Consider the following 15,553-nt stretch of genomic DNA (forward strand, 5'->3'; position numbering starts at 1 on the left):
GCGCAAGAAGCATTCGCAAGAAGCATTCGCAAGAAGCATTCGCAAGAAGCATTCGCAAGAAGCATTCGCAAGAAGCATTCGCAAGAAGCATTCGCACGGCGTCAGAAGTTACGACAGCAACGGAATATCACGCAGAACTTACGAGAGACGTCATGATCGACCTGTTGTCTTATCGGTCGTCTTGATGCCTAGAAATGGAGTTTAGCATTATGAGGAGTTCAGGAACTGCGGTCCGTTTTGTTATTGGTGCATGAGAGCACGATTAGTTAGGGATAGAATGTATTGTTTTACATGATTTGACTGTTTCATGACGTGATATCTGACCTATGGCAGTATCTAAATTCTTCTCTATGGTCGTCTTAGAGGAAGAGGAGGCTAAAAATATGTTGAATTAGGTTAAGCTTGGCGAGGTACGCAGCTAGGTGGGTTAGGTTTCTTTAAAATGTATATTATAATGTTTGAAAGTTTATCCTCATGCAAGGTCCGATGCTCTTCCATGGCATTAGAAATGTGAGTCGCAAGTATCTCTCCTACCAAACCCTGGTCTCCCCACACAGACGCATTCAAACCATCCGTTTGCATGGCGACTCTCCATGAAACTGATTGGGCTGAACAAGTTGATCTGGCTGAACTAGGCTATTGGAGCCGCGATGCTTAGAGTACCCTAGCCCGCATCGCCATCCTTATTTCTGCATAGACTTCGAAATTACATATGAGGATAGATGAATTTTACTTGACTACGTAGTGTATATGAATCAGTTGAAAAGAGCGTCCTTCCCTAGCCCACTCTTATCCCAGGTCCTAGGTTTATGTACTCCGCTGTGTGACGCGATGGAAATCCATGGATGCCCCATGATTACATGTACGATGTAACCGGGCTCTCCAAGCTCTTCTCTTTCTGTCCCATCATATCAGTGACCCTGCCCCTTTGAGCTTCAACTTCAATCTCTGCAATTCTTCTACCTCGGTGTCACGGAAATTTGCGAGCATCTCCTATATCCTTTTTGCCTTGTGAATACCGACTTCTTGGGTTGCCGCCATTTTCTCTTGTCAATTCAATTCAAGTCGACTGGTAGCTAACATACTGTTACCTCTTCCATAATCCTTTCATTACTTGGAGGCCCTGTTTGAATTCTTACACGATAAATCTGTCTACCATCGAGATCAAAATCACAGCATTAAATTGGGGACCGAAGTTGTTCATAAAGGCGGCCACTTTCATCCATATCAGGAACAAAAATGTGTCCCCGGCACTGAAATATCAACATGATGAGGACACATCATCAACTTCATTGTCTAAGACATTCCATCCCGCGTTTGTTGTACTCATGAATCCATCGCTAAAAAACTCAACAAGCAAAGGATTGATAAGTCTCTTACACGCTGAACGTTACTTCTATTATAATTCTTGGGCTTTTTACTATTGATTATGTATTATATTGTTTTGATTCTCATTTTACTTAACCATGTGTGGTATCTTTCACTACCCCTTTTTAATAGCACTCAAGCTTTATTTGACATTCTGCTATACATGCTAATCTATAAAGCAAGCAGCTTATTAATGTAATTATGTTATTGAATCTAACAATTTCAAGCCTGACATCGTATAATCCGCTATTGTGATGACGCGATTTCTTAACCAATTATATATACAAGAAAAAGGGTCTTGCTGACCCCTGGAGATATGTCTCATGTTCGTCCAAATTGTCATAAAAATGTTTTCATTCCGTCATATATTCCAAAAGCATGTCACTATAATCATAACCCAGAGAGCTGACAGCGAGGCTCGAAGACCTGTCGAATCGTTAGCGTCACCATTCTCATCATCGGCGTCGCCAGTATTATCATTGTCATCATTACCTCCAGTATCTCCGCTGCCGCCACTCGATTCTCCCTGCTGGCCGACTTTGAAGCCATTTTCTTCTCCGCCGAGGTAGTACGATCCCAGCTCGCTAAGCCCGCCGTCACCCTGGAACAGAGCTACTCCATCACCAGTCCATTCGTTGGCTTCCTTGGGACGGAAAGCTCCGAACCAGGCATACCTCTCCACGTATTCCAGCTTGTCCAGATACGGAAGCGTCTGGTTCATCATGGCAAAAGTTGTGTCTTCGTCTTCTTGGGGCAGGGCGAGCTCTTTCACCCAGATCTTCAGGTCGCTTTCGAGGCCGCTGCCGCTTTGGTTGTACCACTCGGCTAATTGGTCCAACCAGGAAGACAGTCCTTCAAATGCGCCGTAAAAGTGCGCTGTTACGAAGTCCGCCGGACACCCGTGCTCCGAGTCGATATCCCAGCACGAAGAGTTAAAGTCGTTCAACCATTCCAGACCCCTGGGGGACCCGGTGACGCTCGGATGAGAGATCTGGAAGCGGTCCCGTAAGGGCACGATTCTTTCGATATAGGCCCTGGCTGCATCATCGGGACTAATGTCAGAACCGCCGGAATCTGTGGAGCCATCAGGCTCGTTAAAAGTGAACAGATGTTTCGAAGAGCTCGGTAATCGGTCCAACGCGTCGATGTTGTCTTCGAGGTTATCTGTGCTGGGCAGCGCTGGTACGAACTCGATGCGGGATTCAGCGTCATCGGGAAATATGTCCGAGGGGGCTGCGACAGGTGACCAAGTAAAGTACCAAGTGATTGGCGAGTTAGAGGAAAGTAGCAAGTCATAGTCGGCGGTGTGAGAGTCGGATCCGCCTATATATGCCATTCCTCTCTTCGGATTCGAATCGGACTGGGCCACTACACCGGTGGCTAAAACCCCGACGACCATGGCCACGCCTTTTGGCGAATTCCTCCTCATTTTGTTTGCGATCCGTCGGTGCAGTCTTTCACCTCACAATGGCGGGGCAGAAGCACAGATTAAGGTGGCGTCGCGAAGTGAAGACTTTTTGACCATGTAGCCTTGGCTAGTAATTAGAAAGGAGTCAAAGGACCATGCGGCATTCGGAAGAGTCCAGGCATTTTACTGTTATATGGAAGGCAGCCTCCTAAGCAAGAAGTTGGTCACATTCCTGCCGCTGACGTAGGTAGCGTGGCGACTCCCTCCCCTCTACCTAACAAGCCGACAAGCTGGGCTAAGGCCAGAAACCTGGTCGGGGGAAGACTATGATGACGGGCCAGGGGATCGTTTGATGGCCGCCAAGGGCACCTTTACATAGATGTGTAATCAATGGTCTCCTAGTTAGCGCATCTATCCGCGCCGTGACTGGCGGGCTTGCACCAACCATGCGATGACCGAGACTCTGACCGAGACATGTGTTGCGACCTGGGCCTGAATCCTCCACGAGAGCCGATCGCTATGATGTCATCAGCCCACCCAAGTCGCACATCCTGTTCTTGGCATAGAATAAAGGCTACACTACATCAGAACTACAATAAGAACACCACCACAAGGCTCTGTGTTTCTCAATAATGGGCGTTCTAAATTTACAGGGACATCCTTTGAGCGAATGATAATGCTAATGTATGATGGGAAACAATGCTGTCTGCGCATATCTTTGTGGTATTTCTTAGCGACAGACTGACAATGCATGGATAAGCTGCTATATAATGTGAGAGGTTGATGGTGCAACTTGCAAGTAACAGAACAGACTCAGACCACGCAGAATACATACACCAATTCTTTCAAGATACCACTTATCCTTTATTCAGCAGGTACCACTGGAATTTGAACATCATGGAGAACTTCCCAAAGCACATTGACCAAGCTCTGCCCGTATTAGGTAAGGTTTCTACACAACCACGCGCAAGGGACAACGTTAAACGCGCAACACACCTTTCGCTTCCGAAATTAATCACCCAGACACGCAAGGGAACTGAGCCGGTACGGATCCCCACTCCCCAGGTTTCTCATTTCATGAATGTAATGGCACTGTATCCTCCCGAGCCAGCCGCTTCTCTGCCACTCATAATCTCCCCAACTTCGCCCACTTCCAAGTCTTTCATCAAGGCTTGTGGGGAGGTTGTTCCCGATCCGTATTTAACGGATATACCAACTCCTATAACGATACAATTCACCGAGGCTGAAGCAGAGGAGCTAGAGCAATGGAGAGAAATAGTAGGGGGTATGCGTGATGCTCATTCAGAGGCTTTAGATCAGTTCATGGACAACCCATACGACACCGAGATTAGAAAAAGGGTGAGAAAACTTCGTACTGAACGTGAACAGAAAGCTGTTGCTATGGCACAGATTCATGAGCGTCGCCAAATTCGAAAAGCTTTCAGAAAGGATTTCAATGACTTCCTGCCAGGCTGGTAAGATGATAGCTGGTAAGCTAGGATGCAATTCATTCCTTTAGACGTAAGAAGTATTTTATTTTCTCATTTTCTTTTCTCTTCCCTTTCTTACAAAGAATTCTAGAAAGCTGAAGTAGGACAATGGCAATTAGAAACGCAGAATAGAGCATATGAAGCAAAAGACTTGTTGGGTGGCTGTTGAGATAATTATCCATGATACTTTCATATTAGTGTTCACTCAAATCTTCGCTATTCAAATTGCTACTCAAGAATAGATAGATCTCGCTACCCCACGCATCTTAATATGCGGCTAGTTAACCTCAATGTTTGTTATTGTAAGACGGCTCTGAATTAAAAGACGAAAACGAGGAAAACCTTGAAGATGCATTTCAATCGATGGTGTAGCAGTCGATTACTCGCTCAAGCCAACTAGCTTCAAGCTCACCTCCCAGAGCCTCTTTTCAGTTGGGGGGTCGAAAGCTTGCGGAGCGTAGCCACCGTGATAGTAAGGAGCATCTTCCGGGGTAAGCCATCCTTCAGCACACTCGTCAAGGTAAACCCCTCCCTTGCCCTCCCATTCCTTCGCCACAGCAGCCCAAACTGTAGTGGCCGCGCCCTGACTCGGATTCTTCAAAGTGGCAGACAATTCTTTGTCGGCATGAATATAATCCGTGGACGGCAAGTGTCGCAAGAGAGGCGTAAGAATACCGCCAGGGTTTAGGCTTAGTCCTCGCAAATTCTGCTCCTTGTATCGGCGGTCGAGCTCATTGGAGAACAGAACGTTAGCCAACTTCGATTGGCGATAGGGGACGATCGGGTTATACTCGGTGTGTTCCAAGTTGAGATCATCGAAGTTGATTTCCCCATTGCGATGTGCTCCAGACGCTACAGAGACAACTCTGGAATTGAAGGAAGGGGTTGCCGACGCCAATAAAGCATCCTTAAGAAGGTTGAAGAGAAGGAAATGGGCTAATTAAATGTTAGTTCTCTTAAACAGCACAGCATACCTGCGACTCCGTTTCCATACCTAAGTGATTTATGCCGAACTGCGTTTCGAACCCATCCTTAGTCTTCCCTTGTGGGCAAGCCATGACTCCTTGAAAAGGTTAGCATGGCCAACGATAACCTAGACCACCCGATGCTCACTCAAACTTACCCGCATTATTGATGAGAATATTGAGTTTGTTGCCGCTTTTCTGAAGGAATTCTTTAACCGCAGCTCGAACGCTGTCTAAAGAGCTCAAATCCATCTGAATAACTTCCACTTTCCCAGGCTTTCCATCAGCTAAGAGGTCGTCGGAAACCTGCTTCCCTTTGGATAATTCACGAGATGTGATATAAATGTCCGCTCCAGTGAGGCGAATAGCCCTAGCTGTCTCGGGCCCTATACCACCTGGTGAACAGCCAGTAATAAGGACGACTCGCCCACTCCTGATTACATGTTGCAGTCAGTAATGAATAGACATAGTAAGAATTCATCAGAAAATGGGGACCATGCATGAGCAATGTGCCTGAAAGCTGCCTATGAGGAAAACTCGTGAGACCATAGGACTGACCATGTGGGATCTGCGACAAGACCCTGATCTTCGATGATTTGAACAGCTGTAGGGCGAGAATCTCCTGGGCCCTTGAGGTTTTCGAGCTTGTGCTGTTCAGCGTAGGGAGCTATACGCGCCATGGCTGTCGATTATGAAACGAGAAGTTAAATTTGGGGATATCAGGAACGAGCGTTTACGAAGCTTATCGGACGGATGTAATCTGAAATGGTGCAAGAGCTATATGTGTGAAAGAACCCCCAGATTAGAATGAGACCGTTGAACACAATGTGGAAGGCTTGTTGTTACCTCAAAGGATAATCCAGGCTAAATAGGACAACGAGGACTCCTGAACTTGAATTTAATCTAACTAATTGATGAAGGACGCAGGATGTTATATATTAGTAGTTTCATGGCTTGAACCCTTGGGGATTGGCATCTAACCTACCGAGGCTTTGTGGCGGAGTGGAATGGCAATTTACCATAACATCTTGAACACACATGGAAATACTACGCTGTATTCAAACTATTAGAGGCTATAATTATTCGATTAGGTAGTATATGAGCATGTTGCTGAATGAAAACTAACAACTCCGGAGTCTTATATATCGCGCGCTTATTAATCCGGACTTTGTGTTCTTCTGATTGATGTAGAGGAACCAGGAGTTCCGAGGAATTGGCATAAGACACTAAGTCAAGGGCCTACTCGTTAAGTGAGTCGCACATAACTTTGCTCATAAAGTTGGTTAGAGAATATAAAAAGGAATACATGTCAGTTGGTTAGCAAGTAACTCAACCTTTCGGGCTTTACAATCTTAATATTACTCTTATGGATAGGGGATGTGTCAAACAAGGGCGGGGCTCACCTAGGATGACCGCATCCGTCCGACTACATATAACCCAACTAGCGCGGAACATAAAATTTCTGACGGTCAACGAGAAGACAAATTTCAAGGAGCCTCCCTTCATTTATCCTTTACCAAGTGCCGCTTGACTGGGAGAACATAGGGGAAATGTATCAAGAAGTCTTCCTTCTTGAGTCCGTCCTTTCGGTAATGCACAATGGCAAGTAGGTAAGCGATATTGACGTACTTGGGCTTGAGAAAGCCCGTTGGATGTCTTCGAGACCGATTGCAAGGGATATGGTCTGACTGATGATAACGAGGGAATGTCTTTATTGAAAGAAATCATCCTAGACGGCTGGGAAGAGCTATTGGACCCCCGCCATTGGTTGGAATCTTCCGAGCAAGGTCGAATTGGATCCCAAGGCACCCAATTTCATCAATCCTTGTTCAAAAAGGAAATGAGAACTACGCTATTATAATCGGAGGCACCGAATTGTACTGGCGGTGCTATTATCAACAATATACATATCCTGAACTACACATCCCTCGAATGATCATAGATTAAGTGTGTTCGTTCATAAAACGACAAGTTATATGAACGAAGAGCGCTTCTAGCAATACAGATAGATCCAGAGAATGTATGCAAATGGCCCAGTTCGACACCCGAGTGAAGACAAAAACAAAAGCAAAAAAAACTTAACCTTGAAGACAAAGGACTAGGTGAACTGAACGAGATACGCCTATGAAGTTTGATAACGTTGATATCAACAACATCCACAATTTAGTCTCTTGCAAATCTGGCATCTAGAAGTTTACATGGGCTGTGGCGCTAAGACTATTGCCTTAGAATTTATATATTTCATACATAGATCTTAGTCTCCAGGTGGATAGGAGGTCCTCGCCTCATCTCGCCCAAGATAGCCATGATGGTCCTTAATACGACTGACGTGGAGCAAGCTTCATCTACTTCCTATGTGAATAAGTCATTTCTTTCAAAACACTGCTGCTTTATTTGCTCTTTCGAAAGTCCAATTGGCATATGGAGCACTTTTCTCAGATAAACAGTGCCGTGTTATGTTTGATTTTGACTATGATAAAGACTTCAAATCTGGATATCCCGAAATAAAAGCCAAGAACAAGGTTCATTTCGGGAAACAAAGAAAAATTGGGACACGAACAATCCACTATTCCGAACAATTGCCTTGTTTATGTCGGACCTTTGTAACGCATACTAGGATGTTGGGAAGGATATATAAGCTAGTAAACACCTCATTTCCAGGCGTTCTCCTTTTGTCGCTTGCACAGCTCATAAATCATGCAACCGCTCCAACGGCTAAAGTAAGTGCAACGCAACATCCATCGACTTGACTTCCATATTATAGTAACACGATACTAACAGGCCTTTCAAGATGTCGGGCAGACAAGTCTACACCGAGACATCGTACTCGTCCTCCCACGTGAGCATCCCCGAACGTGACTCAAGCTATAACGCACTAACGGGATATCAGCCAAGCCAGAGCCAAACCAGCATTGAGCAGATGAGTATTACAGAGCTCTTCTGTGACCAGGGAGACTCTGAAGGTGAGGAGACATGGTCATGTTTCGAGGAGTATATCGATACTAAGCTCAAAATTCAGGGGTCTAAAGCCTGCGCCCCGTGGGCTAGGCCAGAAGACTTTATCCCGGGACGGCGAATGTTCACACCGCCAGTCAAACCGCGACCACATCTTGGCAAGTTCCGACGCCATGGCTTATTTGGGGTTGATGAAGTAGCTTTTCATAGGCCGCCATTGAAGACCAGACTCCCCTCACCACTTGCTAGGCCCCCTTTGGTAAATCATTTCGAGTATACACGGTCTCAACTACAGCTAAGCTTTGAGCGACTTCAACAACTTCCCAATCTCAGCTTGACCTCTTTAAACCTCGACTGGGACGCAAGCTCATTGGAGTCAATTCATACCCCCCGAGAGGAGATAATCGAGGAGACGACCGATGTCCGAAGTGGCCGGGGCCTGACTCCCCCAGAGACAACTGAAAGCCCGAAAAGGGGCGTAGTCAAAGTGCTGGCGGGTTTAAAGAAGCTGTTTCTCAAGAAGGTTAAGAAAAGCACATAACCACTAGAATGCATTGCATTGACTCTGTTGGGGGCAATACAGCGAGTGCGGTCACGGCCAAAAGAAACAAAAAAAAAAAAAAAGAAGGGTGGGCGTTAGGACAACTTAAAAGTTAAAGCAGATGTTTATTCGTTTGTTGTTTCCATATTTCGCTGTCTTTACGAATTCCTTTTTATGGGTGACATTTTATTACCAGGCTAATGATCTTTTAACAGAGCATGATTTGAACTGAGATGTGTTCATGTAATTGCACATTTATAAAGCTACCCTTGGACTCGAGTATAAACCAGACTGATCCAAGCCGCCGAGGTCTCTTTAGAAGTTCCAAGTTGTTGGGTCTATACACATCCTAGTATCTATTCAAATTTAGAATTTCAGGTTTCACATTTCACAAGAGCTAAAAAGGATCGTCGAAAGCTATCTTAAGTGAAGTTGCAATAAGGCAAGAGCCCAATACCGGGCTGTTAGGTAGGTGCGTAAACTGTTATAAATCAATATAGAAATCAGTTATAAGTCAACGACTATTCATCGGTGCATCAATTTTACTCAACTTAAATATTATATCAATAGAGATCTACATATGTTAGAGCTGGTGTGTGCACGATGTTCTCAGCTAATTATATAATTTAAAAACACCAGAATTTGTATCAACTATAGGGCGAAAGGAAGGTTTCGTGGTGTAGTTGGTTATCACGTCAGTCTAACACACTGAAGGTCTCCGGTTCAAGTCCGGGCGAAATCATGACTTTATTTTTTTGCTTTTCCACTATTTCATTTTGGCTTTTTCTATTTTGTTTTTTTCCTCTTGTGAGAATTATAAGCATGGGGTTATTATACAACGATTGTTGTTGTTGTTGCATGAATATTTGAAACCTTCATGGCTGGGTAGGGCTATATACAACAAGTCTTTTTGCCTGTAGCCTTAATGATAAACCATCCATCTCTAGAAATAGTAGGATGCATTGATTAGAGCTCTCTGTTACAACTCTGCAAATGAAATCCTACTTTGGCCTCAATAGATCATCATTCCTGGTTAATAAGCTAGATTATGTCAAGCTATCATTGTTTATGGAGCCTGGTCCTCGATAGTCATAGGAATCTATACCAAACAGACTTGCTATATATTTCCCACCTCTAAGGCACGAAAGACCTGTAGAAGGCTTGTTGTATGACACATGTAATACGTGGTGTCGCCCGTGATATGATGTTCAAAATGACAAGAGATGATGAGTTGTTATAGGACGGCGATCGAGCGCTTGCTTGTGAGATAGCACCAATCTGCATAAGTAGCTCGTAATAGGTAGTTACGATACCGAAAGTTGGAAGAATCGTCAGACTGTTTTGAGGATACCAAGCGTTAGAACAGCTTGGTATACGAGTCTGTAACCATGTGCGACGGGCATTGTCATAATGAGGCTGCTCCGCGAGCAGAGGACTCACGGTAATAGCCGAAACCAACAGAGGTAAGAAAGACTATCACAAAATTAGTAGCATCTATATGTATGTACTTGACTTAAATGAGGCCTGGTGCGCACCAAATGAAAAGTAAAGCCGAAATTATGCGGATCGTGGCTAATTATTGTGTTTAAACTTAGTAGACTAACTTACCTGTCATACCTCAAGCGTTTTATGACTTAAGACCAGCTACTCGCTTGATATCTAGACACCCGTTGATCGTCTGACGGGTTCACCGTAGAGATTCTAGCAAGGGAGATGGCAGATGGGCGAGTCATATTGGTACAGAGCCGATCCCATGGCATAGTGATCGACTATCATTAAAACCCCCAGTGCACCCACGGTAGATATATGTATATGTTCATGCAATCTATCATCATGCACATCCATCCTCGACACGAGAGTTTCGACTGCATAACTCAGAGCCAGAATCCAACTTCCGACTAATCATGCGCGTCATTCCGCATGCATCATGCAAATCAAGACGGGATGGATTAATCGCCTAATCTACGCACGGCAGTGTTCACTATAAAACGGGCGATCGGCGGCGGTAGGGAAGACGAGTCGGTCCCCCACGCGACGACTTACATTGATATGCGAACGACGACGAGGCCAGCAAGTACCCAAACCAGAAAGAACCTAGCCGTAGGTATTGTACTTAATGGACTCGCCTACACCTGTCGATCAGTTCAGCCGATATTAGCGACGATAGCACAGATGACGTTGCCCCTTTGTAATTTATCCGAAATGAGCTTCGTTCTTCTCGTGAGCATTTGCTTGAAAATTTCTCAGAAACAGCAATCAAACACGGGCGGGAGATGAATGTTTTAGGAAGATCTCTCAAATTTCCCTTCACATCGTCGCCAATCTAAGAGCACTCCCTTTTGTTTCCCTTGATTAATGGGAATCATGTTTTTCTTCTCGAAATTTAAGGGAGGCGGGCTTGAGTGAGAAAGCTATGTGCTCTCTCGACTTCAGGGTGCTAATAAGACATTGATTAGGCCATGTTGCACTGAATAAGGATTTGCCTAATCTGATAAATGAGATCAAAAATGCATACCGAAGACTTCCATTAGTTGTGTCAATGCTAGCTTAGGTTGGTTTATTCCGACAAAGAACGTTATTTTTGGCTTAGATATCTTAACAAGACTGCTAGACTACGTCCTACATATCGAAATCAAGTCGCCGAAGAAGTAACCAGTCAGCCCCTCGATGTTCTAGGCTAAGCTATGGCATGATATACTTTATGGACTAGATCTCTAGTGCTGTCAGCTCCATTCAGCCCGACAGCAACAATACGTATGTCTTCCTCTTGTGGCGTGAACTGCAATGCAATGGTCTATGTATCTTGAGAACTAGGCGGGAGACTGAGTCAGATTAGTGTCAGACATGTCTAGATTGCAGAGCTGTTCCTCGTGCTATGTTGCACGGCGAGGCGTTGTGTGAGACCTGATCACTACTGTGATAGGAACCCTTTGTTGCATGTAGCCATGTGAGTGGCGGCGCTATTCTACAGTGGTAAGCGGAAGCAGGTTGCTGACGCTTGCATCGCAGGTTCTGGTCAGCGACATGCCGCTATGTGGATAGCGAAATCCAGACTGCTGGGCCCCGATTCGGCTGACTCGCGAGTCGGAACGTCGCCTGGTCGGCTCTTGGCAGCGCATCGAGTGATATACCACCCCCCACATCTAGAAGGGCAAGGTACGACGAATGATGATGGCCACACAGATTACTAATAAAGATGCCCCTATACCAAAGACCATAACAGATAACAAAGAGTGTTGAGTTGAACATGAAGGTGTACGATGAGCTAACCGAGATTGATGTTCGCACCTTTGTTTAACATAAGTGTGCGATTTTTTTCCAAACAACTATTGACTGGACATCCCGAGGGCACAATTAGTGCTTTCTGCCCTTGAGGTGGTTAGCGAAGTGCCATGATTGACTTTCCTAGTAGGTCATCAATCCACGTGCTCTTGGAGTTTATAGGTAGTAGCAAGTATTCTGTGATCGTAGCGGGCAATGCATATGAACTCGCTAAGCGACCAGCAGAAGTGATAAAATGAAACCTCGTTTGGAATGGGTTAACGCGAGTTCCCCCACGTGCGAAAGGCGCTGCTACCTAGTGCGCAACAAAGATATCTTGATAACGTGCCCTGGCCGTACTTTAATGGGTCCGCCGAATGCTACTCCATATCCGGTACGATAACCCGGCTGGATGTGTTGACAAGAGCTGGTAGCGAAAGCAGAAACTTGGCTGTGGGCCACAAGCATAGGAGCGATAAACTAGATCAACGCAATTACTGCTATAACTAGGCATATCTGGTTTTCAATATCGAAGTCAACCCTGTGATAAGAAATGTCAAAGAAGACGTAAATGTAAAGTTGACGGGAAATGGAACGGTCATGCTGTCCGTCTGTGTTACGTCTTTGGCTTGGTCTGTACTAGCTAGCAAGTAGCTGTGGCTCGTGTGTTAAGACGCCTTGTCTAGAGATTCTTGGTCGTATAGATGTACTATAGCCGGCGACAGCACTAACCGTGGCGTATCGAATGGAATGTCCGGATCTGGCGTGTCAAAGTTCTAATACCCCCTGCTAGGCGGTCGAGGGCTGCCCCTTTAGATTCTCCGGACTGCAATGTCGGTCTCCGGGTCCTAGCTAGAATATAAGACTAGATCGACTTATCTGATAGAACCTGCCTGTAGTATGGATGCCATCCCAAAGTTTGACATCTGCCGGATCATGGACTAGTCCGGGTATCTTCAGCTGAGCTGCAGAAAGAGCGAATATATGGCTAATAAAGCCGAAGAGGAGGTCACGAGATGCGCCATTGCAAAGGTTGAAACAAAACAGTTGTGAATGAACGGGCTGTTCCCGTAGCGGAGGGTAAGGGAACTTTTGCGACACATCATTTGATGGCGGCTCGGAATTGGCGCAGCCAAAGAGACGGACTACCGGTATCGTCTCCCAGCGCAGAGCAAATACGACTGACTGGCAAAAGTAGACCAGATTCGGCAGGTTGCCATTCCAAACCCACGATCTAGGTAATTCCTTGCTAGTCCGATTCGCGCTGACGGCATCCGTGTGACGGATGGGCTGTTGTAGACTTGTGTCGAGTGCCGAGTACGGTTCGGCCCCAAGAGTCGCGATTCGCGGTTCGGCGCAGATGGATGTGAAGAGGCAGTCGACTCCTCTGCCATGCAGCATGGCGGTCTATGTCAAACATGCCGCACTAGAGAGTCGACGAGAACAGCGCCTTTCTTCCTATTCGGGACACCAGGGAGGGCTGGAGAGATTGCAGGGTCATCCAAACTGAGTCAACGTTGCAGCTCGGGTTTGAGTCGACGGTATAATGTGCAGGGTCGTATTTTGCCCGCGCTCTGGTGGTGGCCATTTCGCAGACTTGCGGATCCACTCCCACATGATTTACCCCTGGTTTTACCCCTGTCACATATCCAGGGCAGTCCAGGGCCTCTCTGGGGTGTCTCTGCCCCCCCTTTCCCGTTCCTGAAATTTAGCAGACAATTAATTATCCACTAAACAGACACTAAACTATGTATCACTGTACTAAAGAGATGCTAAGTGCAGACTCTGTGCAGACTATAAAGTAAGTGCGCACCACGCTCAGTGCGCTTAAGTATGTAGCCATTCTGCGCTAATCTTGATACGGCCACGACTGGGCCAGATCTCACGAAGTGCTGCCCGATCGAGTCTAGGCTCATGTCGACTCACAATGCCGCTATCCGAACTACTGGTAGTGCGAGACTCACGACGGCAGTTCGTAATATCGATAGAGGGATACGAGGGGAGGAAAAGGAAAAGGATAATAGAGAGTTCCTTAAGGGAATATTGGGAATATTTCGTGAAACATGTAGTACTACCTAGGTACGATAGCAGGTGATACAGAGCACCGCCATACTTAAGTGATGCATTCTAGTCTTTAGTTACCTGGTAAACCTCTTCTACGGTATTGGATGTTGCGCAAACCGGGTCTACATAGTACCGGCAAGCAGCTGCCGAAGATTTGGATTCTATGGATTCTACTATGTACGCAATGTCAATGATACAACTTCTGACATTACTTCGTAGTCCAATCGCAATCGCAAGGACTGGTTGCGGGCAGAGTTATGGGGATCGATCGCTCACTTACTTACTCACTTACTTACCTTCGATCTACGTACTATGTAGTAAACCCCGCCTACTAAGGATAGGACTCGTAGATCAACCCCCTTTCTGCACGATTGTCTGATGATATGGATGATATGATATGAGCGACACTGGGAACTCAGTGATGAGCCGTGGCGCAATCATCGGTCGCAAATCATAATTTATGCGCAGAAAACAGTTACATAGTACACATGTGGATAAACGTGAATGTATCAACGTGGTACAATTTCGCTCAGCGATCAATACTTTCGACACCATTGTAAGACCATGTCAACTGGTATCACTAGAGTAAGCTCAAGTACCGGCAGTAGCTTCAACGTTCAACGAACGGACGGCGTTCTGAAGGATTGACTAGATCAAATATATGGTATTTTGCCCAGTATCGACATGAGATAGTCTGGGGATTGCCCATGTATGTACATGAGTTATACCGACGGTTATTTATATCAACGATCAACATCATTGTCATCATTGGCGGCGGGTCATGGTTTCAGAATGTTCCGCCTCCAGCTTCTGTTGAGACTACGTAATCTACGTCCTACCTATGTTGGTAGGTTAGTGCAAACGTGAAATGAGAAGGATCCCGTTTGATTCAGTCATAGGATAAGAAGAAACAAGAAAACAAAAAAAATTAGATCCAGCAATGTCATACTTACCGTCTGATACAGTTGAAGCGGGTAGGTAGAATGAATTGATCTGGTATAATTAGCTGCCTTGTCCATCACATTGATACAAAATCCCATGAAACATGAGGCGAATATTTAACCCCAAAGCAATCAAACCCGCTACTTACCTCATACGAAAGGGACTAACTTTATTTGGTAGATACCTGACTGAGTTGAAGGCAATGAAAGGTTTTGACAACTTGAAGGTGGCATGTTACAGGAGCTTGGAATGCTTCGACTTTGTTCCATGTGTTCTTTACCCAGGGACCTGCTCCCTTACCTAGGTACATCTGCTTAGTACATGGAACCTTACTGTAGTTATGACTGTAGTTATGGCTTGACTGGAATTCCAAGAGAATTGATTCTGCACTTGGCATGAGCGGGACGCTACCCAGGGACCAAGATACGCTATGCTTGAGAGTGGCAGGTAGCATGAATTGGAGGAACCAGTAGGACGCTACGGAAGTTGCAGTGTAAGTATGTTGATGATGACGACGATGTTGTTGTTATTGCTAAGCCTCTGTGATGCTCAGGATTTG

General features: G+C 45.6%; 4 protein-coding genes and 1 non-coding gene across 5 annotated transcripts; 3 read left to right on the forward strand and 2 right to left on the reverse strand.

Moving 5' to 3' along the window:
• Positions 1 to 1,463: 1,463 nt before the first annotated feature.
• F5B22DRAFT_605737 (glycosyl hydrolase catalytic core-domain-containing protein) lies at positions 1,464 to 3,262 on the reverse strand. Its single transcript, XM_047974876.1, has 2 exons — positions 1,861 to 3,262; positions 1,464 to 1,794 (listed from the first exon to the last, which is right to left on the reverse strand). The coding sequence occupies exons 1-2, from the start codon at positions 2,795 to 2,797 to the stop codon at positions 1,730 to 1,732; spliced, it is 1,002 nt and encodes a 333-aa protein (XP_047831085.1). The 5' UTR covers positions 2,798 to 3,262; the 3' UTR covers positions 1,464 to 1,729.
• Positions 3,263 to 3,673: 411 nt separating this feature from the next.
• Positions 3,674 to 4,290, forward strand: F5B22DRAFT_655255 (uncharacterized protein; the record flags this gene model as incomplete). Its single annotated transcript, XM_047979872.1, has 1 exon — positions 3,674 to 4,290. The coding sequence occupies one exon, from the start codon at positions 3,674 to 3,676 to the stop codon at positions 4,253 to 4,255; it is 582 nt and encodes a 193-aa protein (XP_047831086.1). The 3' UTR covers positions 4,256 to 4,290.
• Positions 4,291 to 4,645: 355 nt separating this feature from the next.
• F5B22DRAFT_636194 (short chain dehydrogenase) lies at positions 4,646 to 5,911 on the reverse strand (the record flags this gene model as incomplete). Its single annotated transcript, XM_047977251.1, has 4 exons — positions 4,646 to 5,202; positions 5,261 to 5,329; positions 5,390 to 5,664; positions 5,790 to 5,911. 4 exons carry the CDS (start codon positions 5,909 to 5,911, stop codon positions 4,646 to 4,648), a joined length of 1,023 nt encoding a protein of 340 aa, XP_047831087.1.
• Positions 5,912 to 8,022: 2,111 nt separating this feature from the next.
• On the forward strand, positions 8,023 to 8,727 carry F5B22DRAFT_646331 (uncharacterized protein; the record flags this gene model as incomplete). The annotated part of the gene is made up of 1 exon (XM_047978718.1): positions 8,023 to 8,727. The coding sequence occupies one exon, from the start codon at positions 8,023 to 8,025 to the stop codon at positions 8,725 to 8,727; it is 705 nt and encodes a 234-aa protein (XP_047831088.1).
• Positions 8,728 to 9,395: 668 nt separating this feature from the next.
• On the forward strand, positions 9,396 to 9,469 carry F5B22DRAFT_t100. Its single transcript has one exon. It is a non-coding gene; the product is annotated as a tRNA-Val (tRNA).
• Positions 9,470 to 15,553: the final 6,084 nt, after the last annotated feature.

The sequence above is a fragment of the Xylaria bambusicola genome (genome assembly GCF_022495145.1).
Source record: "Xylaria bambusicola strain CBS 139988 unplaced genomic scaffold F5B22scaffold_19, whole genome shotgun sequence".
Lineage (NCBI taxonomy): Eukaryota > Fungi > Ascomycota > Sordariomycetes > Xylariales > Xylariaceae > Xylaria > Xylaria bambusicola.